The 16,371-nt window shown below is 40.0% G+C and overlaps 3 protein-coding genes across 4 annotated transcripts; 1 reads left to right on the top strand and 2 right to left on the bottom strand.

The window, feature by feature from the left end:
• Positions 1 to 249: 249 nt before the first annotated feature.
• Positions 250 to 2,442, top strand: LOC121639913 (ependymin-like). Its single transcript, XM_041985515.1, has 6 exons — positions 250 to 397; positions 474 to 508; positions 607 to 741; positions 817 to 1,012; positions 1,168 to 1,255; positions 2,129 to 2,442. Exons 1-6 carry the CDS (start codon positions 331 to 333, stop codon positions 2,250 to 2,252), a joined length of 645 nt encoding a protein of 214 aa, XP_041841449.1. The 5' UTR covers positions 250 to 330; the 3' UTR covers positions 2,253 to 2,442.
• Positions 2,443 to 3,747: 1,305 nt separating this feature from the next.
• On the bottom strand, positions 3,748 to 6,018 carry cskmt (citrate synthase lysine methyltransferase). 2 transcript variants are annotated; one of them, XM_041985497.1, is made up of 2 exons: positions 5,859 to 6,018; positions 3,748 to 5,209 (listed from the first exon to the last, which is right to left on the bottom strand). In XM_041985497.1, the coding sequence occupies exons 1-2, from the start codon at positions 5,935 to 5,937 to the stop codon at positions 4,530 to 4,532; spliced, it is 759 nt and encodes a 252-aa protein (XP_041841431.1). In that variant the 5' UTR covers positions 5,938 to 6,018; the 3' UTR covers positions 3,748 to 4,529. The 2 variants fall into 2 exon arrangements, with proteins under 2 accessions (XP_041841431.1, XP_041841432.1); XM_041985498.1 differs by lacking the exon at positions 5,859 to 6,018 and adding an exon at positions 5,619 to 5,850.
• An 826-nt stretch (positions 6,019 to 6,844) lies between these two features.
• LOC121639899 (ubiquitin thioesterase OTUB1-like) lies at positions 6,845 to 15,617 on the bottom strand. The gene is made up of 7 exons (XM_041985496.1): positions 15,516 to 15,617; positions 10,770 to 10,831; positions 10,309 to 10,407; positions 10,015 to 10,133; positions 8,176 to 8,260; positions 7,554 to 7,748; positions 6,845 to 7,445 (listed from the first exon to the last, which is right to left on the bottom strand). Exons 1-7 carry the CDS (start codon positions 15,598 to 15,600, stop codon positions 7,248 to 7,250), a joined length of 843 nt encoding a protein of 280 aa, XP_041841430.1. The 5' UTR covers positions 15,601 to 15,617; the 3' UTR covers positions 6,845 to 7,247.
• Positions 15,618 to 16,371: the final 754 nt, after the last annotated feature.

The following is a 16,371-nucleotide window of genomic DNA, read 5'->3' as shown; positions in this document are numbered from 1 at the left end:
ATCTCTGATTATGTCTAAAACATTATAAGGTTAACTATATCCATTTATGTAAAGATCATCTCCTCTATATTAAAAATGAGACAACGGGGACTCGTGTACTTATCAGACCAGATTTAAACACTAAATATCTCCCAGCTGAGTCACCAGGACCTGCAACGTCATTATAAATAGTCTCTGTGATAAATATACACAGTCAGGGTTGGTGTAGGCTCTGCTGACGAATCAAAGAAAACCCGGCAGTGGCTGCAGACCAGGAATGTCACCAGTTTGTTATAAGGAAGTGAGCTCGCAGATCATTGCCACTGCTGCAGAGGAAACTGTTTTGACAACATGAGAGCGCTGGTTCTGCTGGTGTGTTTGTCAGTGTGCTGCCTGGCTCAAAGACCACAGCCGTGCGGTAAGTACAGATGTTACACACGTTTATATGGAGGAATCTCAGCAGTGAGGATACTGACTTCTGCTCATTTTGACAGCATCTCCACCACTGCTGACTGGAAGCCTTTCTGTGGTAAGTCTTCTCTCTTTTGTTCAACATCAAAATAAATATGGAGCAAAAACTATCATTGTTTATAAAAAAAAAAAAAAAAAACTTCTTCCAATTCAAAGATGACCCAAAGTGAGAAGCTGTCTGCCTTCGCTAAGTTCAGTTATGATGCACTGAGAAAGATCATCCACTTCAGAGAGTTTGGATCTTACGACAACAAGACTTTTCACACTGATGCCCTTCTACTCTTCAGACAGGTAATCATAACAAAAACAGTTAAATTTAAAGAGTCAACTAAAGCATAAATCACTGTAATGATATCTGTTCTCTAGGGAGTGTTGTACAAGATAAACTACAGGAACCACACATGTTGCAAGAAGCGGCTGAATACAAAGTTCCACCCAATTGCAGTCCCAAGGAATGCTTCCCTGCTGGGGCAGGCCGTGCTGGGCAGCTCCTCTGGTCCTGGGCAGGGACTTCTGGTCAACTCATGGACCGGGGAGCTGCAGATGAAGAAGGGGGGAACAGGTACAATGAGAGGAAGTGAAACAACAAAATAAAAAATCTCCACAGTCATGTGGTCTAAGGTGGCGCATGACTTTCCTCTCTTCCTGCTTGTACTTCTTGTTTGACCAGTTATTCCGCCTCAGCTCTCTTTTTGTGATCCACTTCTGTTTCCACAGCAAAGTACTTGAGCACCACCACTGAGTTTGGATGCATCCCTGTCAGCACTCTGTTTCACACCGATAGAAGTGGATGGGTGGTGACCAGGTCAGTTCACGAAGGATGTTTCTGTCAGTCATGTTCATACCAGAGTGCTCGCTCACGTCTAGTTAATCTGTCTGTTGAAAACACATCTCTGCATTCCAACCACATGCAAACCATTAACACATGATTTACACTCACCAGTTACTTGAATAGCTCCACCTTTTAAGTCCTAGGTTTGACCAGTTATCCTTCAGCACTGTCTTAATTCCTGGTGTCATAGATTCAACAAGGTGTTGGAAACATTCTCAGAGGTTTTGCTCCATATTGACATGATAGCATCACACAGTTGCTGCATCCTACCTACACCCAGTGCTGATTTAACTTCCTGTTGCCTTTTTATCATCTCCAACCAGTCTGCCCATTCAGTCTGACATGACATTCTGGTCCAGACAGCTTCTGCTCACTGGATATTTTCTCTTCTTCAGACCATTCTCTGTAAACCCAGGAGATGGTTGTGTGTGACAATATCAGTAAATACTCAAACCAACAACCATGCTACGTTCAAAGTGACTTAAATCCCTGTTCTTCCTCATTCTGATGCTCAGTTTGAGCTTTAGCAAGTCGTCTTCATCATGTGTACAAAGCTAAATGCTGCCATGGGATTGGTGGACTAGATATTTGTTTTAACACCTAATTAAACAGGTGGACCTGATAAAGTGGACTGTGTGTGCATATCGATGTTATGTTGCATTTTCTTCGCATAGCGAACAACAATCTGACTGCACATTATCCATTTCTTTACCCTCAAAGGGTTTTTACTGAAGCAGATAGAAATGGTTAATCAGTCCTTTACATTGTAAAATCTCTCGGTTCCAACATGCATATTTTTGTGTCTTTCACATGTAATGTTGATGTATTCATCAATCTGTTTTGCAGCTTTTTCAACAACGTCCTCGGAATACCAAATCCTCAAGAACTGATCCCACCATCTTTTTGTGTGGATGCCCAGCTTGAGGAAGAGGACGGAGAGGATCCAGTAACCTTTTTCAGCTTGTTTTAAATGGCGACAGAAATGCAGCGGTGTACGTCTTTTTGCACTAAATCTTCACTCTTCACCTGAACTAATTGAAAAGTTGATCAAGTTTGTAAGTCAGGGAGAAAATAATCACACATCTGGTGGAAGGTTAATATTCTTTATAAGCCATAAATCTTTGTATTTACTTTCATTAAAATAAACAAAGTGAAACAGATATGCGTAGTCTAATTTCTCTTGCACAAGTTTTGACATGAATGAAACATTATACAGAACCCACATTAATCATTATTATTAATTATTACAAAATTTCATTTAATTTTATTAAAGAATTTACTTAAACTGAATTGATTTAACTGTATTAGTGAAATTTATTCAACTGTATAATACCGAGGAATTCGTTCACGCTGCCTTCCTCTGGTGGCCACTAGATGGCAGCAGACAGCAAGAAATGATGAACTTTATACATTCATAGACAGTATTTGGTTTGGTGGATATTTTCTTTGGTGTAACAAAGCTTCTTGGCAATAAATTGAAAGTTCCCTTTTAAACGGAGCTACATTAGTAATAAAAATGCACTTGTGGAATGAGCAGCAGAGTTGAGTTTGTGGGTTTCTCTGCCAAACAGCTGATTCTGCTGTTGACTCTTGTTTGGTGATGTTTACTGGATTGTCTGAAGTCTGAAGAAACATGACATATTAGCAGCTTAACACTTCGTTCATTAAACAGGGGCTTTGATAGTATGAAGACCCCTGCACAGGCCACAATGGCGCCAGGCTGTGGAGATATGGGATCAGCACTGGGTTGCAGAATCTCATCTCCATATCTCTCTGCATCGAGATTCCCTCCACGGATGACAAGCCTTGTTTTTCCAGTGAGGAAGATCCCGCCCGACTCCACCACTGCCTCCACCAAAAGCTGTTACCGTACTGGTACAGCCATCAGCACAGTGCTTTCTGTCTTCATCACCCTATGATGCTGTAGACAGAATCTGGACTCATTGCTGAACATAACCTTCCTCCACATGTCCAGTTCCAGTGCGCACGTTGCCAACGCCAGTGCAAATAAGCCTGAAGGTGAAGAGCAATTATGGCAGATTCATGGAAGCTTCATGCAGCCTTTCATGTGGAGATGGTACCAGGCCTCACTCCAAGTAATGCTACAACTTGGTTTGCAGAAGACCAGGCTGAGGTTGCCCTATCCCATAAGGTCCTATCCAGATCAGTCCAACACGGCATGCTTGACACCAACTGACCGCTGTGGCAGGGTCACTGCTCACTGTCTGTCAGAAGCTCAAAACTAGTGATGTGTTGCTTACAAACGAGCCAGTTCTTTCTGGTCAACAAGAAGAGCTGAGTCCCAAGAGGTAGAGCCAGATCTTTAGAAGGGGCAAGACTTTATTTTGATGAGCTGGCAATCATATCACATGCAGGACAGACTAGGATCACACCTTTATGTGACTGAAGGAAGGGGGGCAGACTCTCAAGAGACAGGAGGTGTAGGGGTGCAGGCCAGATAGAGAGAGAGTAGTAACCTTTATTTATAACCAGGTGAGTCAAAAAGAACTTGTTCTCATTTACAATGACAACCTGAAGAGAGAGAAAGATGAAGAGAGGGATTCAAATACAAGAGCGTCAGAAAAAAGTGGAGATATCGACTCCAAATGTCATAATGTTCATTTAAAGGTTTGATTATACTTTTAAATAGTAATTGTTTTGTCATTAGGTAAGGCATATAAATAAGACTTTAATGAAAACCATTTTAAAAAATCTTTTCCAGCTCCCTAATCAACACTGCTGCTCATCCTACTAATGCGTTTTTCTTATAACTGTGGCTCGAGCAGCAGAAAATGGATGGATGGATGTGGCCCCATTTTAAAAAAATAACTGAATTTCCATCTGTTTAGATCTACTGTCAAGAAGCATCATTACAAATAATCCACCAACCACTAACATCTTTACTTTCTGTGCAAAATTAATTTATTTCAATGCACTTTTTATTTCGTTGATAGCATACTCTGTAAATAAATATACTCAGAAAATAAGTCTCATGAAACAAATACCACTTATTAAATAAAATCCCCTGAAATAAATAAGCTCATTGTAAAATGTACATTTTATTTATGTTATTAATGAATCAAACAGCTCTGTAGATTTACAGTTAGCATGTAAATGTGATAGTAATGTTCTGGGTAAATCTGGGTAACAGCTTTGTTTGTTACAGGTAATGTGTACAGCTATCTGTTGTCTTGAAGTCGTACACAGTTCATTTACTCATCAGATACGAGGACCGTCCAGCAGGAAATTACTGCTTTTCAACAGGATGAGGAGTCACTTGGTAGCAGTAGTACCACACTCCTCTTAGCTCCCCAACCTCCTGCACTCCAACACCTGCTGCTACCCCCTGATGCTGTGCAGCTGTCTCCAGCCACAAAAGCCTGGCATCAGGATCCTCGTCTGAGAACTGGAGAAGAGATCCTGAACTCCTCAACGCCTGTAAACACTGCTTCAGCACCAAGGCGGCCTTACCCTTCCCCTCCTTGGACCTCAACAAGGCATCAGTGGTACCTTTGTCAATAATGAGGTCCAGACTGTTAGAACCGTAGTGCTTGTCCAGCTGTGTGCAGTCAAGCTCTACAAAATCAAGCTGCGAGGACAGATTGTGAGGCTGAATGGCCTTCGATCCAACCTGTTGCTGCATTAGTCGCACAGCTACAGGGGAAATGTCAGCACAAGTGACCCGTACTGGGAAGACAGAGTCTCTGTAAATAGAGGGGCCCAATGCAGATGTACCGCAGCCCATATCTAAGATTTGGAGTGCTGTGTCTGGGTGGGACGTGGTCTGCAATAGGGGCATGATAAAGTCTCGGACAGAATCAAAACCAAAGAACCACTCAAAGTTTCTGAAGGTGGCGGTTCTGCTGCTGCTCTCGGTGTAGAAGCGATCCCAGGTCGATTTCTTATCCATGTTTTCAATCAGCTCAGCTGTGCAGAAAAACAGGTAGATGAATTATAAAGATTAGCAGTAGAAAAGGAGCATGTGCTTCTCTTATACAGCCAACTGAAAGCTACACCAAAACCATAAGAACCAAAACTGAAAAGCATGAAGAAAATCCATTCACTTAAAAGATATTTTCAAGTCACAACGTTTGTCAGTTCATTAGATGCATCCTGCCAAAAGAAAAAGCAGGTTTACAGCAATCATGGACTAAATACTTGACCTTTAAGAACAAGCAAAGTAGATGCATTGTGGTCCTGTGTATGCATATATGTACGTTATTTATTCCTGCTGGGGCCTCTTGACCAGGTCATGTTTGCAAATGAGAACTGGTTCTCAAACATTTTTTTTTTACCTGGTTAAATAAAGGTTAAATAAAAAAATAAAAATGCATACCTGGTCAATGGAAATATATTAACAACTGCATGAGTTGCAGTTAAGTGTAACGTCTCTGCTAAATGGTACTTTTCTATGATAGTCAAGTTTTCGGTGTCAGCTGGTAGCATTTTGCTCAACTTTAAGCTAGCCCACCGTTGCTAACTTAGCCGCTAGCCGCCTGTAGCAACACTCGCGTGCATCACTGCAACGTTAACATTCAAAAAAACAAACTCGCATTTTTAAGAGGTTTGGACGTACTTGTCAGAGACGAGTGGTGCCGTACACACGCAGATAATATTCTCCTTGACAGAGTCAACGACTTTGCAAACGGAGACATGTTGGAAGGTTGTCTCCAAAGCTCAAATGAGAAGTCTCACTCTGAGCGGTTTTGAAGGTATTAAGGGGTTGGCTAAAGGCAAACGAAGCATTATCAAGAACGAATCTTCGCTTATATAGACGATCTTTGTACGTCATAACTGCATAAATTTTTGCAATGTCAACAAAGTCCTCGTGTACGCAAAGCAAGCAAAAGAAAAACACACTAACCAAACCTAGCGATGTTTTTAGTGGAATCATTTTCAAGCATAAAGTGCACAAAACATGCAGGAATTTTGTTTACACTTATTATAAATCAGTCTGCTGATTTCAAGTTCTCTTTCTTTTGCATTAGTGCATTTGAAAATGTATATGTCGAACCAGAAAAAATAATTTGTTTTCAGAGAAAGCAGGGTATAATTTCAGAGGGCAACTTCATGTAAAACGCAGGGTGTCAAGAGCAAATATTTACAAAGGATGTGTTTCAATATCAGGTAAAAATTTGGAAGTTTAACAGAAAAAGCAAAGTAAAAACATTTACCATCTTTTGTCCCAAAAAAGGTATCAATTTGAATTAGAAATAAAGCTTGAAGAGTAGTTTAATCAAGGATTGCAGTGACAGTGTTTAAAGCCAGAAATATTGGAATGTTCTCGTTTTTGTTCTTTTATTGTATAAATGAGTTACTTTAAGTCGGTTATTGTGATGCAGGAGGAGAACGGGGAATTAAACTGTTAAAGTGAGTGGTGTGTTTACAGTAATGGGATGGGGACATAGAAGTTTATACTCCTAACCTACTACTTTCCATAAACAAGGTGAGGGAAATAGATGTAAATATTGTAAAGTGTTTGAAATAATCTAGACACACACATATACATGTACAGACAAACCTCCATCTATGTATCTTGGGGGTAAAAAACATGACAACCCATAAGATGTAAATCGCTTTAATAAAACTCAATGAAACGCAGTGTAACAAAGGAAAAGAATCAAACAAAGCAAGTAGATAACATTTACAACCACAAAAGAAAAAAAAAAAAACCTGTACAACTCTAAATGACTGGAGTCACTTCTATTTTTCCAAACTTTTTTTTTAGTTAATTTTATTTTTTTTAAGTTAACCATTTTGTGACAACTGAGGATAACTTTGGGGGTTTGGGAGCAAGTGGGGTAAGGGAGGCATGTCATGTGATTTTTTAAATTTATTTTTCCAAATAAATGAGTATAATCTCGTACATAAGATGTATTCTTCATCAACGCGGCTGCTGACGTTATCCTTGAATGTGCCGCTGCAGGGCGCTGCAGGAGGATGAAGAGGGCAGTGGGCGGGAGTGTTATTTGTACAAGATGTCGTAATGGCCTGGTCTATAGAGCAGGAAGATGCGTGGGTCTCCGCCTTCAGGGAAGACGTGGTGATTGACAGTTCCTCCCTCTCCTCTGTCCATGTACTCCACCAGAATGGAAACGTTCAGGGCCTGGGCTAAGGCGATGATGTGAATGTGATCACTTTCTTTAGACATCGGCTCTACCTCCTGAGGCAAAACGAGAGCAGAAGTTAATTTCTGTTCATCACAAAGCACATGTCTAGGCAAATGTTTTAGTTTTAGGCGACAGACTCCTAGAAAAAGTGCTTTCCCCACCTGCTGACAGAACTCCTTGACGGAGCGTCCTCCCTCAATGAAATGCTGAAAGAAGCCATTCTCTCGCTGCAAGTAGCCGGAGGTGAGGAGCCGCAGGTACACGACCACGTAGTCCGACACGTTCTGGTCGTTGAAGGAGTTCAGCAGCTCCTGCAGGCTCGGCTGTTTCTCACACAGTTCGATTAAGTCCATGAACTAGGAGGAGACCAGTCTTTTAGATAATCAGTCAAGTTTGCAGCATCATTAGCAAGCTGGACAAAATCATAACTTCCTGGCAACTTTTATGAGTAGAAGCCAAGACAAAGAGAAAAATACACCAGGAAACATCCAAAACATCCTATAAGAACAAAGCGCTATGAACATCCAGATTAATCAAAGAATAAAATCACACAGACCCCTTAACGCTTGAATTTATTTATTTACGATATAAAAATAAAGTAATTACAGTAAAAAAAAAAAAAATGAGGAAAAACCCCCAAATTACATAAAACGCAATAAACAAATAACAATTAACATATAATGTATATAAAAATACACAAAAATAGAAAAATAAATCAAAGTAAAAGGAAATCAAATTTAAACCACAAGAAAAAGACTGACTGAGGTTTGGGGGGACACTCACTGTGTTGTGAAAGTCTTCAATGGTAAACTCAGTGAAACCTTCGTTAACCAGGTCCAGTTTACTTTTAGCTGCAACTGCTTTGAACCTGAACACAGAAAAAAAGGACAGGCTGAATTAATGAGTGGCTGTATGCATATTCATGTCAGATCTGTCAAATTATGACAAATAAATACAGTAAGTATTATCACATTTGCCTAAATGAGGGACATCCTGCCTCAGAGTGACAATGACGTAGATTCATTGTTAAGCTGCGTGCGTTCCCGAGATGTTCTCGGTGTAACCAGAGCAGGACAAATGCTCCGGTTCCTTCTCACAGAACGCGACTGTTTCCACCACCCTGTTAAGACAGCATAACCTTTTCTAGAGAGGGAACCTGAAACCCCCTTGCCCCGAAAAGAAAACAAATGCGCAATATTGATCATTTTTTGGCAATATCACCCAAGTCTAGTCCTAATCTTAACGAGGCGACCCAAAAGGGTGGAGCTTGACCCACGTGTGAATGCCGGATGGCCACCATTTTCCTCCGTTGTTTCTGTTTTGCTGTCTTCTTTGTTATAATTCAAAGAAGACGTTGCACTGCGGACATCACGCTATTACATAGCAGACGCGTCTATTGCTGTCTGGCTTATACGTCACCTACCAGGTAAGGAAATGCAACACAGATCAGGGCCTACTGAACCACACCGCCCAGTCCTGAGCCGGTCCCGTTGGTGGAAACGGGGCTTTAGTGACCGAGCGCCGCTGAATCTTAAAGATCTCACAGCTCCGTATTTTCCCAACAGAGAACTTCAAACTTCACTTAAAGACAGCAGGTTTACTTGTGGTTCCTAGAGGTTCTAAAAGTAGAATATCAGCTCAGTCTGTTAGGCCAGGGATCCATGCCAGTCCCATAGGTGAAGACAGAGTTGACTACAGTCCAACTGCTGAAAATAAAGCTCATATAGACTAACTCAAGACGAATCATTAATGAAGAGTACATTTTAGAGTAAAGCATGAATGTTGCTGCATTATGTTGCCGGTAACATATCTAAGATTTCAGCAGGCTAGATTTATCTAAGCTTCCCTTGAAGCTTCCCTGTTACCTTATGAAATTCCCTTGGTATTCTGGGAAACCACACCTTACAACGGAGCCTGATGACTTAAGCATCAACCTTTAGGCCCAAATTTCCAAGATGATGAAGTTTACTCCCACTGGTTCTGGTTAAACTGGTGTGAATGCGGGACGGTGCGCCAGAAAGCACCAAAAGTTCTGAGACTCTAGAACGGAGTAAGAACCGGAGCTGCATGACTGAAAGAACTATCTGTAGTCTGGGTTCAGGAAGCAGACACCCTCACTACGTATAAGATTAGTTCAGGCCGGCTTGGTGACTGCTGGAGGACATCCCATGATGCACTGAGCACCTCCTATCTAACATTGTCATTAATCTTTGTTTCTCTTGTTTTCTCTCTGCAGGTATCCCTGGCTCAGATTTATGGTGCTTGCTGACCCGTCTTTCCTTTCCTCTCCACCCCCAACGGGACCGGGCTAATGGCTGCCCTCCATGGTTCTGCTTTTCCTCTTCCACTGTCTCCTCGTGCAGCTCAGGATGGAGTATTGAATCAAAGAGAATGTTTGATTCAATCCGTTGGTTTCCTTAGCTAGGTCATTATTCTTACAAACTGGTTAATATGAACACAATTATTATAAACTGGACTAATGTGGATCATAAATTGCTTAGATTATAATGGGACTATAATTAATTAGACTGGACTGTTTCTGTAAAAGTGTGAAATCAGATGGCTGTCGTGAATTTTTTGCTAAATAAAGCTGAATTAAACTGAAGCTGTGATCACGCTCACCTCTGAAGTTCTTTGCTGTCATCTAACAGGGACTCCAGATGTGCGAATCCGAACGCTCTATAGAAGCAGTTTCCGTCCGGTCGTGTCTTCCGAATGTACGAGTATTTTTTGTAAAGGTCCTGCAACAAAACGGAAAAAAAAAAAGATGCAGAGAAAACCACACATAAAAATCAAACACAAAGCCACACTGGAGAACAGAGAAAACAGGCCGTCTTCAGGGTAAAACAGACTCTGACTGAGGCAGAGGTGCAGCTGGATGTGGGTGCAGTAACCCGAGAACAGGCGGTGACTCACCTTGATCTTGAGCTGATAAACTGTGTCATCCTCCGCGTATTCTTTCTGCAGCACCGACAGGTCCTGTCTATCCGACACTAAAGGGTTAGTGTTGGCTATCTGCAAACAGAAAGTCACAATCAGTGCATGCAGAGGCAGCCGACCTCGTGGAGAGCGTTTTGGCAAACTGTAGACTGTGCAGCAATGCCACTGCAGTTCTATATGTATTGTGCAGTTTTATATAAAAAGGTCAGGTTTTGTGTGACTTACAATGCAGCAGTTTTTCTATTTTTCTATAACAGAATGAAAAACCTGCATTAAGTTCTGCAGTGCATGGAAATGTTTCCAGCTGTGTCCACAAACCAACAGCTATCTGACTTCTGAGTTGCTGATCCTGCAGCTGAAAGGTAAGCTATGTTTATGTCAGCTGTCAAAATGAAGTCTGACCTGGCTGTTAAAAAAGCAAAGAAATAAATTTTTACCTCCTGCTGAATCCTATCCTGTTGAGCAATGATGGCCTCGTCGTACGCGAGGCAGTTCACTCCTGTAAGACAAGGCCAGCAGGTTAGGAGGGGTTCACAAGCACAGGGCTAGAAAGTGCACAGGTGCAAAAAAAAACAAAAAAACATTATTACAAAAGTAATTTAGGTGCACAACCATTTTTTAATCTTATAAAATGTAATAAAAAATTAAAACACATAAGTGTTTTCGGTTTCTTAAGTCTGTTTTGGTTTTTTAATTAGTGCTTGACAACAATCAAAATTAATCACGTTACAAAATTCAGTGATAATTCAGAGCTAGATTATTATTCAACGTTTATAGTAAAAGCGATGGCATTTTTAACCTGTATAAACGTTATTTTAACTATTTTAAAACTTAATATCTTAAAAGATTTAAACGTAGTAATCTTGTAAAATTATCTCTGTACATCGGGAACCGACCCCCCACCCAACCCAACTGAGACCTGCACCTTCTCTGTGCAGTCAGAGTCATCGAGGAACGCACTGAAAAAATAAAAACTGCCTTAACACACAATAAAATAATTTTCGGGGTAATAAACGCATTAAAGCCATAACGATGCATCAATGTGCCCAGCCCCATTTTTAATAGTCTACAACATTTTACAGTAAAACATTTTTCTCTTTTTAAATGTTTTTGTCTACAGTCTGCGTTAATGGACATTCACATCTGAGCGTATAAGCCAGGCAGCTTTGTGTATGTATGCTCGTTTTATTTTCAGGCTGGGCGTGGTGCAGAGGTGAACGTCTGCTCTGACTGCAGCTGGAAGGAAAGAAGTTGCTAGATGTGTCGCCAGTCGCTTAAAAAAAAAAAAAAAAAAAAAAAGCATTGCTAGAGGGGTTTGATTAATCACTTAATATAGTGACTGAATCAAAGTCTTTTTCCAAATAAGCACAGGTGCACATGCAGGCAAAAATTACATGCACCACCCCAATTTTACATGCACAAGCTTACTAGTGGTCTTTCGAGCCCTGAAAGCAGGAACTCGAAAATTAAACAAAAAAAAACAAGTGATCTATAACTTTTTATTAAATATTTAGTGAACATTAAAAAACATTTCCACATTGCAGTGATTCAATGTTGAAAGTGCTTTAGATGTACAAATGACAGAAAGTAGCAAATAGAAAGAAAAACAAAAAGAAAACAAAGTCGATAGCTGTAATAAAAAAGAGGCAAAAAAAGTCAATGGTTGCACTAAATACTTGCAGCTCTCACTTAGAGCTGCTTGATCACATGATCATGATGAGTGAAAAATTCAGGTGGTTTACAATGAACAGTTTTGGACATATTTACTTGATCACGTATGGCAGAAATTCTTATAACTGGCATTCTGAGTCTAGAAGTAAAGCTAGGAACGACGGACAGCTTTAAAGGGTCCGATTCGTTTGAGTTGTGCAGCATGAACGGCAGTCTGCTCAGGAAGCAGACCTTTCTGATACAAATCCCAGTCCCATTGCTCGAAAATGCCGCTTTGTTTGGATCATAAATCGCAAACCAATTCTGATTTGAATCAATGAAGCAGACATGTGGTGCTTTTCAGATGACCTCGGAACTCAGAATTCCAAAGAATTTTTTGCCAGAAATGATGAAGTGAACGGTGAACTAACAAGCTTCAGATGAACCCGAGATACCAGATTTAAAGATGGCCGCGCCCAGTACCATTTCTTTTGGCATTGCATTTTTACGATGGCTTTGTGACTTTCTAGTTTTATGCGGCATTTGTAGACGCTCACAAATAGGCTGTTGGTGCAGCTGGAACACCAACTACCTGGTAATGACTCAGCCACTCGGCATTCCGAGACAACTGGAATGCACCATCAGTGCGCCTACAAACACTGGTCTCGGCTCAAACGTAGGAAGCAGACTACAAAACAAAGTGCAAGGGTTCAGCATGCAGCATAAAAATCAGCATGTGTGGGACGATAGGTGGATCTGGACAGCAGAAATGGCTCGCGGTCAGATGTGGAAGAATTCTGGAAAAGTTTGGATAGAAATAAGGTCAACCGAAGACTGCTAGGATCGGATGCAGCTCTGTGTTTTGCCATTATGTATTAGAAACTGAATTTTTTCTGCATTAACCAATAGCTAAACAACTTTTCTTCTTCGTTGGTTGTCTTCTCTTCTTCTTCAGTGATTCCTGGTGCACCTCTGGCAGAGAGTGGCCTACATTATTTAAAGGTGTCATCACCTGGTCTTTTCATGCATCCACTGTCCTCTAAGTGTCTTTAAATATTTTTTGAAAACGTATTAAAAGAAATCAAACATAAACCTTGTTCTCACCCTTTGCTCATACTTTGTCTCATGCAGGGCTGCAACTAATGGCTATTCTGATGGTCGATTAGTCACCGACTATTAAAACGACTGGCTCTTATTTCACTTTCAGCTTTGAAATCTTGCATGAGGTTGTTATGCAAGTCCAGCGTTCCTCCTCTTTAAATGTTCGAGCACAGCAGACATACTTCCGTGGTGACTTTTTACGTCTTCTGCTGCCGTTTTGCTCCCTGGTCAGCCGCCATTTTTTTCCCCGGGCAGACTTAATTGCGCATGTGCAACTCTCAGCAGAGATAAAGAAGAAGACGATGTCTCACTGTAGTTTTTTGTTTTGTTTTTTTTTTGCCTACAATAGTCAACGGGTAAATTCATTGTCGACTATTTTTGTTGTCAACTAATCATTGCAGCCCTACTTTGTGTCATTTTATCATTTCACGCCTAAAGTCAGGGACTGGCTTATTCAAATAGCCTGAAAAACTCAAAAAGAAAGGCTTTCAGGGAAGTTAACATATCGGTCCAACACTAATACACATGATTTAACTTGAAAATTCTCCAGGTGATGACTCCTTAAAGGATCAGATTTGTTTAAATTGTGCAGCATGAACGCAATCTCTGTCTGGAAGAATATTGCACCCCTAACTAAACCGAGTCCTCAATCGGACCGAGTCTAGTGGACTATCCTGGTGTGAATGCACCCAGAGACAAGGGCAGTGAAAGCGATGCTGGCCATAACGCAGCGAGGGAGTTATCCTCCAAGACCAATGTCAATGTCAGCCAAAAAGGCTCTGCATATTTTGCTGTTGGTGATACTTTATGGCCAAAGTGATATAGATCCATGTCCACACATAGACAGTTTTTTATGTGCATCGACATTTTTTTTTTAGCATTTAAATTAATAATAATAATAATAATAATAATAATGCTAATAATAAGCATAATAAAAAGAAGAAGAAGAATTCACGCCTACAGCCTCCTCCGACCACCACAGAACATTCAATTACATTCATACACCAGCGATGGCGACACTGAAGGCTAGGAGTGTTTAACGTGCTAAGAGTAAGTGGAAACAAGTCTGAGATGGTGCACAGAGGATGATGATGATGGAGAAACGGTGTGGAAACGATGCTGATGGGGCGTTTTTTTCACCAGTCATCAGTTCATCCGGGATGGCTCAGCAATTTCATCAAACACAGGTCTACTGAGACTAATTTAACCAAACACTAACGTCTTCTATTGTCTCCATGATTGTTTTGTTTACATTCGAGAAAACTTAGCAACTCTATCCAAAGTTCTCTAATGCGCCCCCTAGTGGAATACTGTTGTAACAAGTGTGTAGACAAGAATATACTCTCACAACGGAGCTGGTTGAATTTGGAAACGTCAGGTTAAAAAGCAAGTATAGTATTCTCAGTCTTTGTATGTTTCAATATGGTTTGAATTATTTTGCTTTATATATTTGTAAACTGTTGAGCAATGTTTATATCTCACTACTTTAAATAGGTGTGAATAAGTGTATTTCTTTTTCTACTTGCCTTGAAAAAGCTTGTTTTGTTTTTTTATGCTTAACCCTGAACTCACCAAGTTTCACTCTCTAACTGCCAGTAGTTAAATAAGAAAAAAAGTTATCAAAATCAACAGTTTATTATAGAAAACAATAGCATGATCACTTTTTGGCCATATTGACCAGTTCTACTTTCAGTTATGCAGGAAAAATGGGTTTTGAACATTTACTGCACAATCAAAAAAATTTCATATAATAAAAAAAATCTGAACCACATGAGTCTTGATTTTGCATTCACAAGTAACTCTGACTTTCAAGAAGTATTTATAAAACATGTGGCTGAACAATCTGTATTATTAAAATGCAAAAATTAAATTTAAATGTTGGCAATCAAGTATTAAAAACAAAGCCCAACACATTTTCCTTCCTACAGTCAGTAACTCATGTTGCTACTGGCAACCATATCAAAATTCTACCCGTAGTCACCAAATAACATGGAAACAAATTTATCCACAACACTGGCTACCGTCAGTCAGCTACACTTTGGCTAGCTCGAAAACAAAAACAATTTCTTGGCGCGGGTAAAAAACGTCGTAACGGAGTCGAATTTATAACAAATCCCGTCTCAAATAGTAAACAAATTATTTAAGCGATCCCTAAAGTATATCACTTTCTAACTGTCAAGCACCGTTTCCCTATAAATAACTAAAGAAGCGTTTTCTTTTTCTCTTTGTGTAGCAGTGGTGGTTTGCTAACGTTAGCTAAGAAGCTCTGGCCTCTGACTGGTCCCAATCGATGCAAGTCAGTGACCTCAAACACAACAGAGGGCAACAGTTGAAACGCTCGACACTTGCTAGAATAAATATAGGCTTTATTTTTATCAAAGAAATGGCAGCGCTTTGGGATGGATATGTTGTGTTATGACTGATTTTCTCACCCTCGATCTCTCCCTGTGATGATTCCTGCTGCTCCTCCGCCATCTTAGCTGTCGAGTTCTGTTTCCTCCTTCTCAATGACCTCATTAATTACACACTTCCGAGCGGAGGCATCCACAAATTTTATTTATTTAGTTATTTATTTATTTATTTACAACAACGGCTTAAACGTATACAGTAATAAGCTTAACGATAAAAACGTTAAAAAAGTTGTTGAAGTATCGATGTGTATCAATGGGCCGTTGTACACTCGACCCATCGTCAAATAAAATCAGATTTTATTTATGAAGTACTTTTCATGCAGAAGCAGCACAGACTGCTTTGTATATGAAAATAATATAACAATGATTTAAAATCTACTCTCTCGCTCTCTCTCTCTCTCGCGCGCGCACACACACACACACACACATATATATATATATATATATATATATATATATATATATATATATATATATATATATATATATAGCAATGACCCTGTGGATCAAGCAGGTAAAGCCCCCAGCATGGAGTATTCCCATGAGGGTAACAGTGAAGTTAAAAGAAAAAAAAATTTAAAGGTTAAAAAGATTAAATAAGCCTCAAAATGATTAGAGCAACAACCTGATACTTACATGGTCAGAAACAATCATTTCTGGATCAGTCACTGCAGTGTTGTGTCACAGATAGTATCAGACATACTGGGAAAGCTTCATTCCTGAGGCTGGAGGTCTAAAAGACTCATCAAAATAACTTCTATGAACTACACTGACAAAAACAGAAAAAAATGGCAGACGACCTAAAATAAATGAAAAGAATTATACAAAGTTCCCACAGTCTGAAAGCAAAGTAGTTCCACAGTAAAACTTCTAGTTC

Source organism: Melanotaenia boesemani, chromosome 5, assembly GCF_017639745.1.
Source record: "Melanotaenia boesemani isolate fMelBoe1 chromosome 5, fMelBoe1.pri, whole genome shotgun sequence".
Lineage (NCBI taxonomy): Eukaryota > Metazoa > Chordata > Actinopteri > Atheriniformes > Melanotaeniidae > Melanotaenia > Melanotaenia boesemani.
Note: the sequence above shows the minus strand (reverse complement) of the source record. Positions and strands in the feature narration are given on the sequence as shown.

Bases quoted from the DNA above. Each gene is read 5' to 3' on its own strand.
- cskmt (XM_041985497.1), bottom strand. From the start codon at position 5,937: ATGTCTCCGTTTGCAAAGTCGTTGACTCTGTCAAGGAGAATATTATCT. The intron at 5,210-5,858 runs GTACGTCCAAAC...TTTTCTGCACAG, and splicing joins GCACCACTCGTCTCTGACAA to CTGAGCTGATTGAAAACATG.
- LOC121639913 (XM_041985515.1), top strand. From the start codon at position 331: ATGAGAGCGCTGGTTCTGCTGGTGTGTTTGTCAGTGTGCTGCCTGGCT. The intron at 509-606 runs GTAAGTCTTCTC...TCCAATTCAAAG, and splicing joins TGACTGGAAGCCTTTCTGTG to ATGACCCAAAGTGAGAAGCT. The intron at 1,256-2,128 runs GTCAGTTCACGA...TCTGTTTTGCAG, and splicing joins AGTGGATGGGTGGTGACCAG to CTTTTTCAACAACGTCCTCG.
- LOC121639899 (XM_041985496.1), bottom strand. From the start codon at position 15,600: ATGAGGTCATTGAGAAGGAGGAAACAGAACTCGACAGCTAAGATGGCG. The intron at 10,832-15,515 runs GTGAGAAAATCA...CTTGTCTTACAG, and splicing joins ATCACAGGGAGAGATCGAGG to GAGTGAACTGCCTCGCGTAC. The intron at 10,408-10,769 runs GTAAAAATTTAT...TTCTGTTTGCAG, and splicing joins AGGATAGGATTCAGCAGGAG to ATAGCCAACACTAACCCTTT.